Consider the following 12416-nt stretch of genomic DNA (forward strand, 5'->3'; position numbering starts at 1 on the left):
TAGACTCACCAGTGGCATGTTGGAGATGGCGAGGTGTCTTGGTTCCCTTCTGATCTTGATTGAAAAACTCGCTTTGAAAGCAGGTTCATCAAAGCAGGGAAAGGCCATTCTGGCTGCAGTCGGTTCAAACTGTGTTGATGCAAGTATCCTAAAATTACGACAAGGGAAATAAAAATACACCATGAAGCACCAGGGACTGTCAGTTAGGTGTGTGATCATTTTTTAATTCCTAAAGTTATCATAATCTTGATGAATCTCACTATTAAAAAAATTTTATATGACAAAAGCTATCATAAACTAAAAGACAAGCAAAAAAAAACAAGGAAAATTGATTGAAAGGTATTTGACAAAAGGTTAATAACCTGAACAGATAATGAGCTCTTAAAAATATGTAAGAATTATACCCAGCAACCAAGTGGAATAGCAGGCAGAGGTCATAAATCAGCAACTCACAAAAGAAGAACCTACAAATAGTCAATAAACACATCCAAAGCTGCACAGCTTCCTTAATGATCGATGTAATAAATTAAAGGGAAAAATCCGTTGGCGTTTTGGCTCTAAAAGGATTGCCAATACACAGTATTAGTGAGGAATATGGCAAGGGATATCAAAAGTTTATTGACCCTTTGACTTAGCAATTTTACTTCTAGGCATTTATTCTGAAGAAATGATTTACGAAGATGCTTGTCAAATTATTGCTGATGCCAAAAAGTTGGAAACAACCTAATTTCCACCCATCGGGGATTAGTTAAATAAATCAACACACAAACATACATTTTAATAAAGTCGTTAAAATGATGTATACGGATAGTCATCCGTGTAAAATACATCTCCTCAAAATATTAAAAAACTCCCTCGTGAAACAGAAAATATAACATGGCTCCATTTACATAAAATAATGTGTATGCATATCCAGAAAAAAGTCTAAAGGATATTCCCCTAAAATAGAAGCAGTAGTTATCTCTAGAGGCTATAATGAGGATATATTTTACTTTTTTAAAAATTCTTTTTGGTAGTATCTGACTTCTTTTACCTCAAAAAAATAATATGAAATCCGAAAGTAAGTTAGTATAATCTACTAACAAATGAAATTTGATTTTAAAATTGAGCATAAAATCTCCCAACATATTTTATTAAAAACAGAACTAAAGCAAGGCAGGAGAGGATCCCTGAAAAAGTTTTCACTGAGACAAAAATATTAATATTTCCTCTAATTGGCTATATGGGTTGAATTGTGCCCCCCCAAAAAGATACATTGAAGTCTTATTACCTAATATCTGTGTAACTTTATATAGAAATAGGATCTTTACAGATGTAATCAAGTTCAGATGAGGCCATCAGGTTGGGCCCTAATCCAACAGAATTGGTGTCCTTATAAGGAGAGGGAAATTTGGAGAATGGCCATGTGACAGGCAGGCAGAGACTGGACTGATGTCGCTGCAAAGCCAAGGAATGTCAAAGACTGATGGCACCACAAGCTAGGAAGAGGCAAGGAGGGACTCAGAGACTCAGAGAGAGCGTAGGCTTCCTGACGCCTTGATTTTGGACTTCCGGCCTCCAGAACTGCGAGAGAAAAAACTTCTATTGCTTTATGCCACCCAGTTTATGCACTTTGTTAAAGCAACCCTTGGAAACTAGTACATAGGCCAAGAGAATTTAAAATATTTATTATATGCCAGAAATCTAATTAAATAAACAAATAGGTATTCCCTCTGATAGAGCTGGAGGAAAGAAAACTGGTTAAAACAGAATGAAAAAGGAGATCCCAAAAAACAGGGAAAAAACTATGAGCCATTTTTAAATCTACAAAGAGATGCAAAACAAAACCAAAGAAAGAATTCAACAATCAAGGGAATTTTAAAAGACAATCCACCTGAAGTAATAAATTTAGTGTGGGTAGCACTTGAACCTTTTAAAAAGAAAGAGAGAGAGACAAAAAATACCTCACTTCCCCTTCCTTGGTTCTGTAGGTGCTTTTATAAAATCCATGGAAACTCTCAGAAAGATTGCCAGCATAGTCAATGACAATGGTGTATGGGAGCCCAACCACCAGGGGCTCAGGAGCCAGGAGTGCGATTTGCTCCTGAGGCGGGTATTCCAGGACTCTCAGCGGCTCTTCAGACTGCCTCTCACCAGCTCCCTTCCTCAGGGCGGCCTTAGATATTTGCAGGTGGTGACTATGCAGGACGATGGTACTGGTGAGCTTGCTGGCTGTGATTTCTATTTCCGTGGTTCCCCCGAAAGTCAGAGTGGTGAGGTTGGCATGAATCACGAGATCGTAATGAACTGGGGTGATGTGCTCAGGAAGTCGCATTTTATTCCAAGGAAATGGTGCCCTGTTACTAGCCTTTGGAGATGTCGTTTCACTCCTCTGACACCAGGATGGAGTTGCCACAGTTAAGAGCATCAACAGTGATGAAAGCAGAAAGGACATGGTCACAAGGGGCCGTTTGATGGACAGAGATATCATCTTGCTTGAACTGCCTAGTGGCACAAAGGTGTAAAAGAAAAAAAAAAAGAGTCACTAAAATATTATCAAGACAGCATAATTTCAGAATGTATCCATCCAGAATGAACAGATACAGATACAAACTTTCAAAAGTACCAGGTCTTTTCCTGAAAGTAAAATTACCTTCCCTATGTTAATGATTCATAAGAAGAAAGAGGTTTATGGTTAGCAACAATCACTAACACCTACTGAAAAGCATCATTTGGCTTTCAAAGTTTAAATTAACTCTTATCAGTCAGGATTCTCTGTTGAAAGTAAGAACAAGCTCTGGCTGAGGATCCTGAGCAGCTCACTGAATGGGTCACAGGGTTGCCAGGTCATTTGGGAAACCAGGCTCATAAAACAGGCAAAAAATGGGCAGCCAGAACCACATCAGAGAAACATCTGATCAGGTGACCACCCCCTACCCACACTGGACCTTAGAAGAAGCCACCCTACTGCCTAGAGATTAGATTCTGACACCCTTGCGGCCACCAGTACAGTGAGGTCTCCACTGCCCCTGCAACGTTTTGTTGTTTCAGCAGAAGCGAGGTGTCTACACTACCAGGCTGGGAGGTGGAGAGAGCAAGAATCTGGGCTTACAGCTTCCTCAGCGGGAGACAGGCCTTGCTTCCCACTAAGCTTACAACGCAGAGAGTTCTTAAAACACAGGAAGTATAGGAAGGAAACATATATGCTCAGTAGCAAGGCGGGGGGAAAGGCAAGTATTTGTAACAGTAAGCCTTCATAATACTGGCATCTTTGTCACACTGTCCTGCCAAAAGCTCATTTAGTATCTATTTAGCCAGGGAAGACTTTAGAGCGGCTTTTCATGATAGTTTGTGACAATCCCCTGGTTTCTCTCTTACACTCTATCCAACAAATAAGTGTTGCATGCCTGCTACCTACAAGGCTGTGTGCTGAGTACCGTGTGGGATATAAGAATATACAAGACACAAATCCCATAATCAAGGACTTCAAAATCTGGAAGGGCAGAAAACATATATACACAAAGAGTAAAACACAACAAAGTGTGGAGTGCTTTAAAAATAATAATAGGGACTTCCCTGGCAGTCCAGTGGTTAAGACTCCACGTTTCCACTGCAGGGGGCATGGGTTTGATCCCTGGTCAGGGAACTAAGATCCCACATGCCGCATAGCGTGGCCAAAAAAAAAAAAAAAATTCAAAAACAAAAAGGAAGAAGAAGAAAAGAGAGCTGAGGGAGAATGGAATGGTATTTCCAAAGGGAGAGAGTGACTTTGGCTGCAGAGTGATGCTGAGATGCCTTCATGCAAGAGCAGCATTGAGAGTGGTTTGGAAGGACGGGTCGGATTTGGAAGTGAAGGGAGGGCATCAGAAGCACTGCAGGTGGAGCAAGCCAGAGTAGGAGCTACAGCACAAAAGGAGAAAGGATAGGGCTGTTCGGGCAATCAATGTGGACAGAAGCGAACCCCAGGAAAACTTGCTGGAGAATAATTATTCACAAGGCAAGGAGGGGGGTGACTCTAAGGTTACACTCAAAGCACACCAGGAGGCATGATGCAGACCATATTTTGCACTTTATTTTAAAGGCCATGGGACATAAAAGGAATGCGAATTTTAAGGGAGTTGGCAATCCATGCCCAGAGAAGCATACTTTTTTCTCTCTCTTAGACAAAGCTGCCTCTCTAATAGCAGTTGGCCAGGAGGGGATCCTGTCAGGTGAGCTCAGGTTATTGAAATGATGGTGGTACACTGGATTCTTCCTCTATGTTAGTGGTTCTCAACTTTGGCTGCATATTAATGTCATCTAGGAAGCTCTTAAAATAACGACTGATGCTTGGGTCCCTAGGTCAGGGCATCATAATTTTTTTTAAACTTCCCAGAAATTCTACTGAAGTGCCAGATTGAGGAACCTCCTAGATAATCCTTGCCAAGCCATGGTCTTATCCCTTGATCCCTATGTGGGGAACACTACTTCAGGGGAATGACTGATGTGCTATCCCCACCCTTCACTCTCCATTCTGCTCCCTTCCCAAGCACACAACTACAGGTACTTACCTCTCGCTTCCCCACAGAGTAGATCTGCAGGCTAAACAGAAAGGATGTCAGCACCGTAGAGACAGTCAACCATGGAGACACCATAATCCCAGTTCAAAAGGCACCACCCAAATGAGACAGAAAAGAAATGTGAACAGGAAGAACAGGGGTTTTTGTTTTTGTGTTTCTTGGGGTTTTTTGTTTTTTGTTGTCTAGGAACCAACTAAAGGATGCTTCCAGCCATGGAGGATTGGAGTGATTTGGAAGAGAAGAATAAAGTTTAAACACCAAAATAGTGAAGAGTTCCTGCCCCTACCTCCTCAGGCAGAATCCCAGGGCAGAATGATGGATCTCCCTTGAAGTTGAGGGGCCAGAGGTAGAAAGAACTTGTGTGATGCTTCCATTTGGAACTTCTGATGGCAGTAGCTTAGTAAGTGTGGCCTGCGCCCCAAGATGGCAGAGAGCACGGTGAAGGTGGCAGGTTCAGGCATGCAAGGGCTCTGGGAGTCCTCAAGGGTTCTCCAGCAGCCCAAGAGATCTAAAAATTCCAACTGGTTCTGAGCTGACAGCAAGGCCCACGGGCTGCTGAAGGGGTTGGCGGTGGCACCTCATAGCAAAGGCCTTGCAGTGCTGGGTCCAAGAGAGGAGGGAGCCAAAGAGATGATGGCTGTGTCTCAGAGAGGATGCAGTGCCAGGAAACCAAAATGGAACATGTGATACAGACAGCAAAAATGTTGTAATTCATACATACATATATAATTATTGCTATATCAACAATATATATATTAGGTTTACAGTCAGAAAAGAAAATCTGGCTTTGAGTTCTTGCTCTGCCACCTACTATGACCTTGGGCAGGTTGTTGAATCTTGGTTCCATTTTCTTCGTGTGTAAAACGAGATAACACCTCTCTCACAGGATTGTTGTGAAAATTAAGTTAAAATATGTTCAATTACTCATTCCACAGATATTTATTGAGGGTCTATTATGTGCGAGGGTTTTGCGGGGCAGTGCAAGACAGCACAGGTCCCTGACCTCAAAGAGCATATAGTGGGGGTGGGGTGACTTTTAACAAATTTACACAAATACACACATAGATAGTTACCAACCATGATTAGCTATGAAGAAAAAAGCAACACACATACTGAAAGAGAGTAACAGAGCAGACTGATGTACACTGAGGGCTCTCTGAGATGTTTAGCTGAGATTTAAAGGACAAATTCAAGTTAGCTGAGGAAAGAGGGAGACAGAGTTTTGCAAACAGAGGGAACAGCACACATACTTGCAAGCTCAGGGGCAGTAGAGAGTGCTAGTTATTTATAAAGTCAGTGAAGCTGAAGCCCAGCATGTGGCAGAAGGATGCACCTGGAGAGGTGGGCAGGGGCCAGACCACCACACACCTTCTAGGCATCTTAAGGATTTTGGATCCTATCCTAAGGGCAATGAGAAACCACTGGGATTTGAGCTAGGAGATCTAGCTAGGATCCAGTTCACACCTAAAGAAAATCACCATTGTTGCTGTGTGGAGAGTGGAAGACTGGGAAGAAGTAAGAGTGAAGGCCAAGAGACCAGTTAGAAAGTAGTCTAGACAAAATAAGAGAGTGGTTCATACTCGGATGGTGTCAACAGAAAGAACTGGGGGTGGGGGGGGGGGAGCGGGTGGAGACAGAGAGATGGATGGATTCAACATCTATATTTAGGGTGGATTAGAAGTAGGGAGTGAGGGAAAGGACAGATTTATGAGGATGGCTGCCAGGTTTCTACAATGAACTTCTGGGTAGTCACAGGTACCCTTTATTGAAATGGAGAAGGCCAGAGGTGGAAGAGATTTAAAAGGGAGAAGAGGGAATGAAGGGTTCATTTTTTAATATGTTTAATTTGTGCTGTCTATGAGATATCCAAGGGGATTTATCAAGAAGGCAGTTAAATATACACAGATTGAGGGCACAAAGATAAGGGTTTTAAAGGAATTGCCTGTACTTCACTGTACTCCTTTAAAGTTTTAAAAAGTACCTTCCTTTGGCATCTGATCTTACTAAAGCTTCTTTCACAATGTTGTGAATAAAAGTGCAGCAGTAACAGAGTACCTAACTTTACTTCACAGCCAGAAAGAGTTCAAGATACTTTAGGAACCTTACTGCCTTTGGTGATTCTGACTTTTCCCACTTACACAGGAAGTCAGGGGCAACTGGTCCTGGGCTATCTCATCCTTCCCTTCATTGGGACACTATGGAATGTGAAATCCATCATCAAGACGTAATGGACCTTCTTCCAAAATGCTCTGAACGATGAAATTAACAAGCATTGATAACAGCTTGTCACTGCTGGTAAATAATAAAAATGTTGAATCAGTTCAATTTTTTAACATATTAGAATTTATCTATTTAGGTCCACCTGAAAATGTGCTACATATCAGAACAATTCCAACTCCGTGGAAAAAGAGACAACCCTGGCCAATTTTTTAAGTTTTGTTTTGTTTTTTTAAGTTGTCAACTACATCCTGAATTGAGAGCAAATACTCTGGGGATTCAGTAGAAAACAGAGCATTTCTTTCTGAATCTCTCACAAAGAACCTCCATGAAAAAGGTAAGGAAGTGTCTGCACTTCTCCTTCCTCATGAAATTAACTTGCAGGCCCACCAGGCGTGTAAGACACCCAGAGAGGGAATTTTAATTTGCTCAAACAGTAGTGTTTTAACTCGATAAACCCAGGCTGAGCCAGAGAGAAGTGAGGACAGACAACTACTGACAACAAGAACAGAAGAAGGGAGAGAATTGATCTTGAGGACACTTAACTGATGTTCCCAGAACACCCCCGCGCCTGCAAGTAACCAAAGCCACGTATGTTTCTCTGACTATTATCTGCAAGGTGCCCTCCTCGGCCTAAACCCGCAATCCACCCACCAGTTCACTTGGCCCTACTCGGCAGTCCGGTGGACGCGGCGGGCAGGAACGCAGCCTCTAGGAGGAGCGCAGAAGGAGGCTCCCGCGTCCCGGCCGGGAAGTGGCACAGCCCGGGGAGCGCGTGGGGCAGGCGCACCAGCCCTGCGCCCCTGTCCATCTCCCAGTGGAAAAGAGGGACAAGGACGCGAGCAGGGCTGGGCCCGCGCCAACCCCGCCGCCCTCCCCGCAGACATGATCCCCAGCCCCACGACTTCCCCCAGCCCCACTTCGCAGCCCCCTGGTTCTCTTCCTCCCCGCGCCCCGGACCCCAGGCCTCCCCAGCACAGGGAGGATGCCTGGGCCCCGCCCTTCCCCAAACACGCAGCCCCCTCCCCGCGGGGCGCACTGGGGACGGTAGCGCTGTACCTGTGGCTCGGGGACCACGCCGCTGCTGCCTGCCTTGGCCACCCGGGACCGAAAGTGAAAGTGGAGCCGGAGCTGCACGCAGAAGCGCAGGGCGCGGGGTCGAGCCTGGGCAGGCGCAGGGGCGCCCCAGGCCGAGGCGGTAGCTGGGGAAGGGGAAGCCCGGTAGTGGGGACGAGCAGACATCGCTGTTCCCAAGACAGGAGTTCACAAAACAGTGCGGCAGCAAGGGAAGCCGCAGGGTTGCACTGCTGGGGGCCCAGGCGGGGCGGAGCACCCCTTTAGGAATACAGATCATTTCCCCTGCGTGTATCTCTGGAGGTTTTTTTTGGTTTGGTTTGGTTTGGTTTGGTTTTTCATTGATTAGCCTTCGGTGCAGCGGAGGTTTGGGGCTTAAGGAGTGGGCCGGTGCTCTTACAGGGCACTTCTGTGGACCGGAGCTCCCCTCTATCCCAGCCTGAGCCAGCTCAAAGCCCCTTGGACGCAAGGGGTGTCCATCATCTCACCTCCGCAAATGGGCTGAGAGCTCTCGGCCCGCCTCCGAATGAAACAGAAACCCAGAACAGTTCTTTGTTTCTGCAAAATGCTGAACTGTCTGGGCTTTCACTTGTAGAGGGGTTTGGCTGGAGACACCGAAGAGAAAGAAGGGGAAACAGAGGCCCGGAACTGCCCCACCAATACCAAGGGACCCTTGGACCCCAAGGATTTGCTGCTCCCCACATTAAAAAATCTCCCTCCCTGCTTTTTCAAATCAAATGACCATTTCTTTGCTCCCCTTAAAACATTAAGATTGGATGAAATGTCTCAGAAAGCCCATCTTTAAACAGTTGAGGGTAAATGAGGTAACAAGCCAAGAAATATTCATACTCACGAAATGCTGCCCCAGCCCCTCTGGGATTTTTCCTCACAATACTCTGGCTTTCTCCTCTCACTTCTTTCTCTGCTGCCTTGCCTTTGAGAACCTGGGGTTCCAAGTCGCTAGAACAGTATTTCTCAGCTTTTTTCCCCTCAATCTTATGCCTCCTTTTGAAAAACATAATATTTTGTTCTGCATATTCTCTCCAGTCAAGGATATTTTGTAACATAAAATTAACACCCTGTCCCCAAGCCCAACCAGAGTGGAACCAAGGGAAGTTTTTTCACTAAAATTCAATAAGAAACCAACTTTGGGATCAGGTAATTTCTGCATTTGAAATTTCTGCATGTTTGCAGGGGTGTCAGTGGACAGCTATAGCCTCCAAGGCCTCTGGGTGTCAGTGATCCCAATTTGTTCAGATGAGAGTTTCCTGTCCAATAAATGCATGCATTTCTTTGTTTTCATATTTATATTTAGAGATATGATGCTTTCCCTTCCGTTTCTAATAAGTTTAGTTTCTTTTAAAATATTTCTTGATGGTCAGGATGGAAGGAAGTGAAGGCACCGAACAGGCTGGAGGCTGCTAGAAGTGACAAGTGAGAAGGCAGGAAGAGGGGAATGCCTTTACAGATACCTGGGCAGATGGGAGCCAGACTCCCCCAGACTTTAGACTCATTTACAATGGCCAAGAGTCCCTCTTCAGAATCCAAGGGCACTACAATAAAGCAATTAAAGACAGGATTTGGCAGTATTCCCTTGTAGTTTCAAAGCTCTAGCAGGGATTTGTGGGATGCAGGCCTTGGAGTGAGGACTTTAAACTTGAAGGAGTCCCACTTGTAGAGTCCGTGAGATCAAAACTTAGCAGCTACCAAGCTTAGAAATGGTACTAGAGGGAAGCAGACAGAAAGAAAGGGCATCTTGGTTTATGGATTACTTGCCAACTGTTCGATACTGTGCTAAATGCTAGTCATGTGCGTTTGTGTGTATATGTATGTATAATTTAATCTTTTCAGCAGTCATGTAATGTAGGTATTATGCTTTATAAATGAGAAAAGTAAGAGAGGCTGTCAACTTGCTCGAAGAGAAAATAAGAAGTGAAACCTAAATGTGAGCCCTAGGTGGGTCAGTTTGACTCCAAAGTGCATGTTTTTTCCACTGACTTACACAGCTTCCTCAGCTAGCTGTTATTTACGTCCACCCCTCTTCACCTAGCCCCCAGCTTCACTTGGCACTTCTAGCTTTGCTCTCTTCCAGGCAGCCTCTAGGAATTTCCCACCCTGAACAACCTTCCTGGAGCCTCCACATTTCCTCCCAGTGGATATTCGCTTATGCTGCTGTAACTAAGACATCAGTAGTTTAAGAACACAAAGCTTTATTTCTCACTCATGGTACACAGCCATTGTCTGTAGGCAGGGTCCTCTGCCCTGCACAGCCCATCGGGGCTCAGTGTGACAGAGGATCGTCATCTTGTAGGTGCATCCATCTGAAGCTTTTGGCCTTCTTGATCACCATGGCAAGGAAGAGTAAGTCCAGAGAATCATGCATCAGCCTTTTCCCACCTCAGCGCTGAATAATACACATCCATTCCACTCACATTTCATTGCCCAGAACTAGCTACAGGGTCTTCTGCAAATGCAGGGAGAGGTTGGTAAAAACTAATACTGTCCTCCACACAGTGTAAGAGGGTCAGTTGGGCCTATGCATTTCAAAAGCTTCTCAGTGTCCTTAGTCTCAGATGGGAGGTGGGAGGAGGAGGGAGTCGACCTCAGGCTTTCGCCATTGTGATGTGTACAACCTTGGCTTATTACTAATCAATTTCTTTTTTTTTTTCAGATTGGATTCCAGATTTTGATCAAGTGGTGTTCAGTTTTGCTTTAAGTAATTGGATCGGTTCTGTCTTCGTTAGCTTTTGTCGATTAATGTCAGCATTTGGCTCATTTCTTCTCTTTTGCTGCCCAAGTTGCTGCCATTTTGACTATATCACCACTCTCCTTCTCGATGTAAAATCTTACCCGGAATCATGATGTAGAAAACAGACAAAGCAGGGCTGTTCTGACAAACCCACCCATTTAGTCCCTGCCAGCTGTCTCTCAACCCCATTCCCACACCTCCCCCCCACACACACACTGTGGGTCCCTGAGGCACCTCCACAGGCTCCTATGGCCCCAGAACTTAATTTTTTTAAACACCACCTTAAAAAAGAAAAAAAAAAAAAAAAGAATAGCAATGTCCTTCATTCTTGATATTCTTGATAAAGAGGATGATACTTTTTTTTCCTACATGCCGAACTGCAAGCCAGGCCTACTCAACAAAATCTATACCATTTTATTGAATATCAGAAACAAGGAAGAATGTATAGATGCCAAGTTAAAAGAAACACTGCTTCAAAGCAGGCCACTGACCCCACAAGAACGAATAAATTCCTCTGAAACATTGTGGTTTGAAAGCATTTACATATACTCTATCTCATTGGACTCTCAGAGTGCACTTGTGTAGGTGGCTTCTAGTTCCATTTTTCTATAATGAAGAAACTAAGGATTTGAGATGGTGAGTGACCTACAAGGCAGGGGCCACCATGTGGAGACAGCTTGCTCTAAAGTGAAGCCAATTCAAAGTAAAGTAGAATTGACAGAGAAACAGACAGAGAAAATAACCCCATTGAGGCTGACAGCCCCAGCTGTCCTGAGCAAGCCCTACCCTTGGACTTTCCAATCAAGAGAAGCAACGATTTCCTTTCTTGATTCAGCCAGTTTGTCAAGCTTCAGAAAGAGCCCTGAGTCGCCACTATGACAGAGCACTAGAGAGGGAGTGATGGATGCCAGCTTCTGTAGGAACAATGTGAGTGACCAAAACTGCTGTCAGACTACTAGGACTGCTGGGTCCTGAAGAACTTTCTGGGTGACTTGAGGACTGATGACTTGTTTCCCATTTCCCCCCTCCTCAGACATCTATTTGACCTACTCCTGCCACAGAGGGAAAACTGAGCATGCCCCCGGTTCTCACAGCCTGATGGAACCCAGGGACCACACCCCTCTTCCGTCCCTCCTCAGTAAGCGGGAGGTCCACCTCACTACTCTTCAGCCCACGTTCTATATTCCTATGGCTTTTCCCTTTGCTCATTTCAACTAGGAGGTAAATCACCATAACGCATGTTTTTAAAATTTGCATTTCTTTCATGACTATGAGATTGAACACTACACTAAACATATGTTAATTAGATGTTTTTACTTCCTCTTCTGAGAATTATATGTTTATGTTTGTTGCCAATTTATCTACTGGAAAATCATTACTTAGTTATATAAAAATTACCTATGACACACAAGAGAAATCCATGAATTCCATTAAAAATGTAAAATATCACAATCAGTAAGTCTCTGTTGTTTCAAAGCAATCCCACAAATACATCTAAATGAATCATGTCAATTTCTTTAAAATCCAGACCTATGCCTGCTATGTTAAGTTATTTGAGATGTTGGAGCTTACCAGATATTGTTAATCTGACATTAAAGCAAATCTTAATTCAGGAAACCTGGTATTTAGGTTTGATGTTGTTTATAGCTCCCTCTGCCACAGCAACTGCACATTCCATCCAAAAGCAGCAGAATACACATTCTTCTAAAGTGCACGTGGAACATTTTCCAGGATTGATCACATGCTGGGCCACAAAGCGAGCCTCAGTAAATTTAAGAAAACTGAAATCATATCAAGCGTCTTTTCCAACCACAACACTATGAGATTAGAAATCAATT

The 12416-nt window shown here is 44.1% G+C and overlaps 1 protein-coding gene across 4 annotated transcripts in view; it reads right to left on the bottom strand.

Moving 5' to 3' along the window:
* The window catches only part of ERAP1 (endoplasmic reticulum aminopeptidase 1), a 32401-nt gene extending 24177 nt beyond the window's left edge, over positions 1 to 8224 (bottom strand). Inside the window, exons 1-4 of one of the 4 annotated variants that reach the window (XM_068535664.1) lie at positions 7815 to 8088; positions 4530 to 4560; positions 1944 to 2484; positions 10 to 148 (exon numbers count right to left, since the gene is read on the bottom strand). In XM_068535664.1, coding sequence (XP_068391765.1) covers positions 10 to 148; positions 1944 to 2484; positions 4530 to 4560; positions 7815 to 7997 — 894 coding nt within the window. In that variant the 5' untranslated portion in view covers positions 7998 to 8088. Of the gene's footprint in view, positions 1 to 9; positions 149 to 1943; positions 2485 to 4529; positions 4561 to 4824; positions 7625 to 7814 lie in introns of those variants that run through there. The other 3 variants (XM_068535665.1, XM_068535663.1, XM_068535666.1) reach the window with 3 other exon arrangements.
* Positions 8225 to 12416: the final 4192 nt, after the last annotated feature.

This window comes from Eschrichtius robustus, chromosome 2 (assembly GCF_028021215.1).
Source record: "Eschrichtius robustus isolate mEscRob2 chromosome 2, mEscRob2.pri, whole genome shotgun sequence".
NCBI classification, from domain to species: Eukaryota; Metazoa; Chordata; class Mammalia; order Artiodactyla; family Eschrichtiidae; genus Eschrichtius; species Eschrichtius robustus.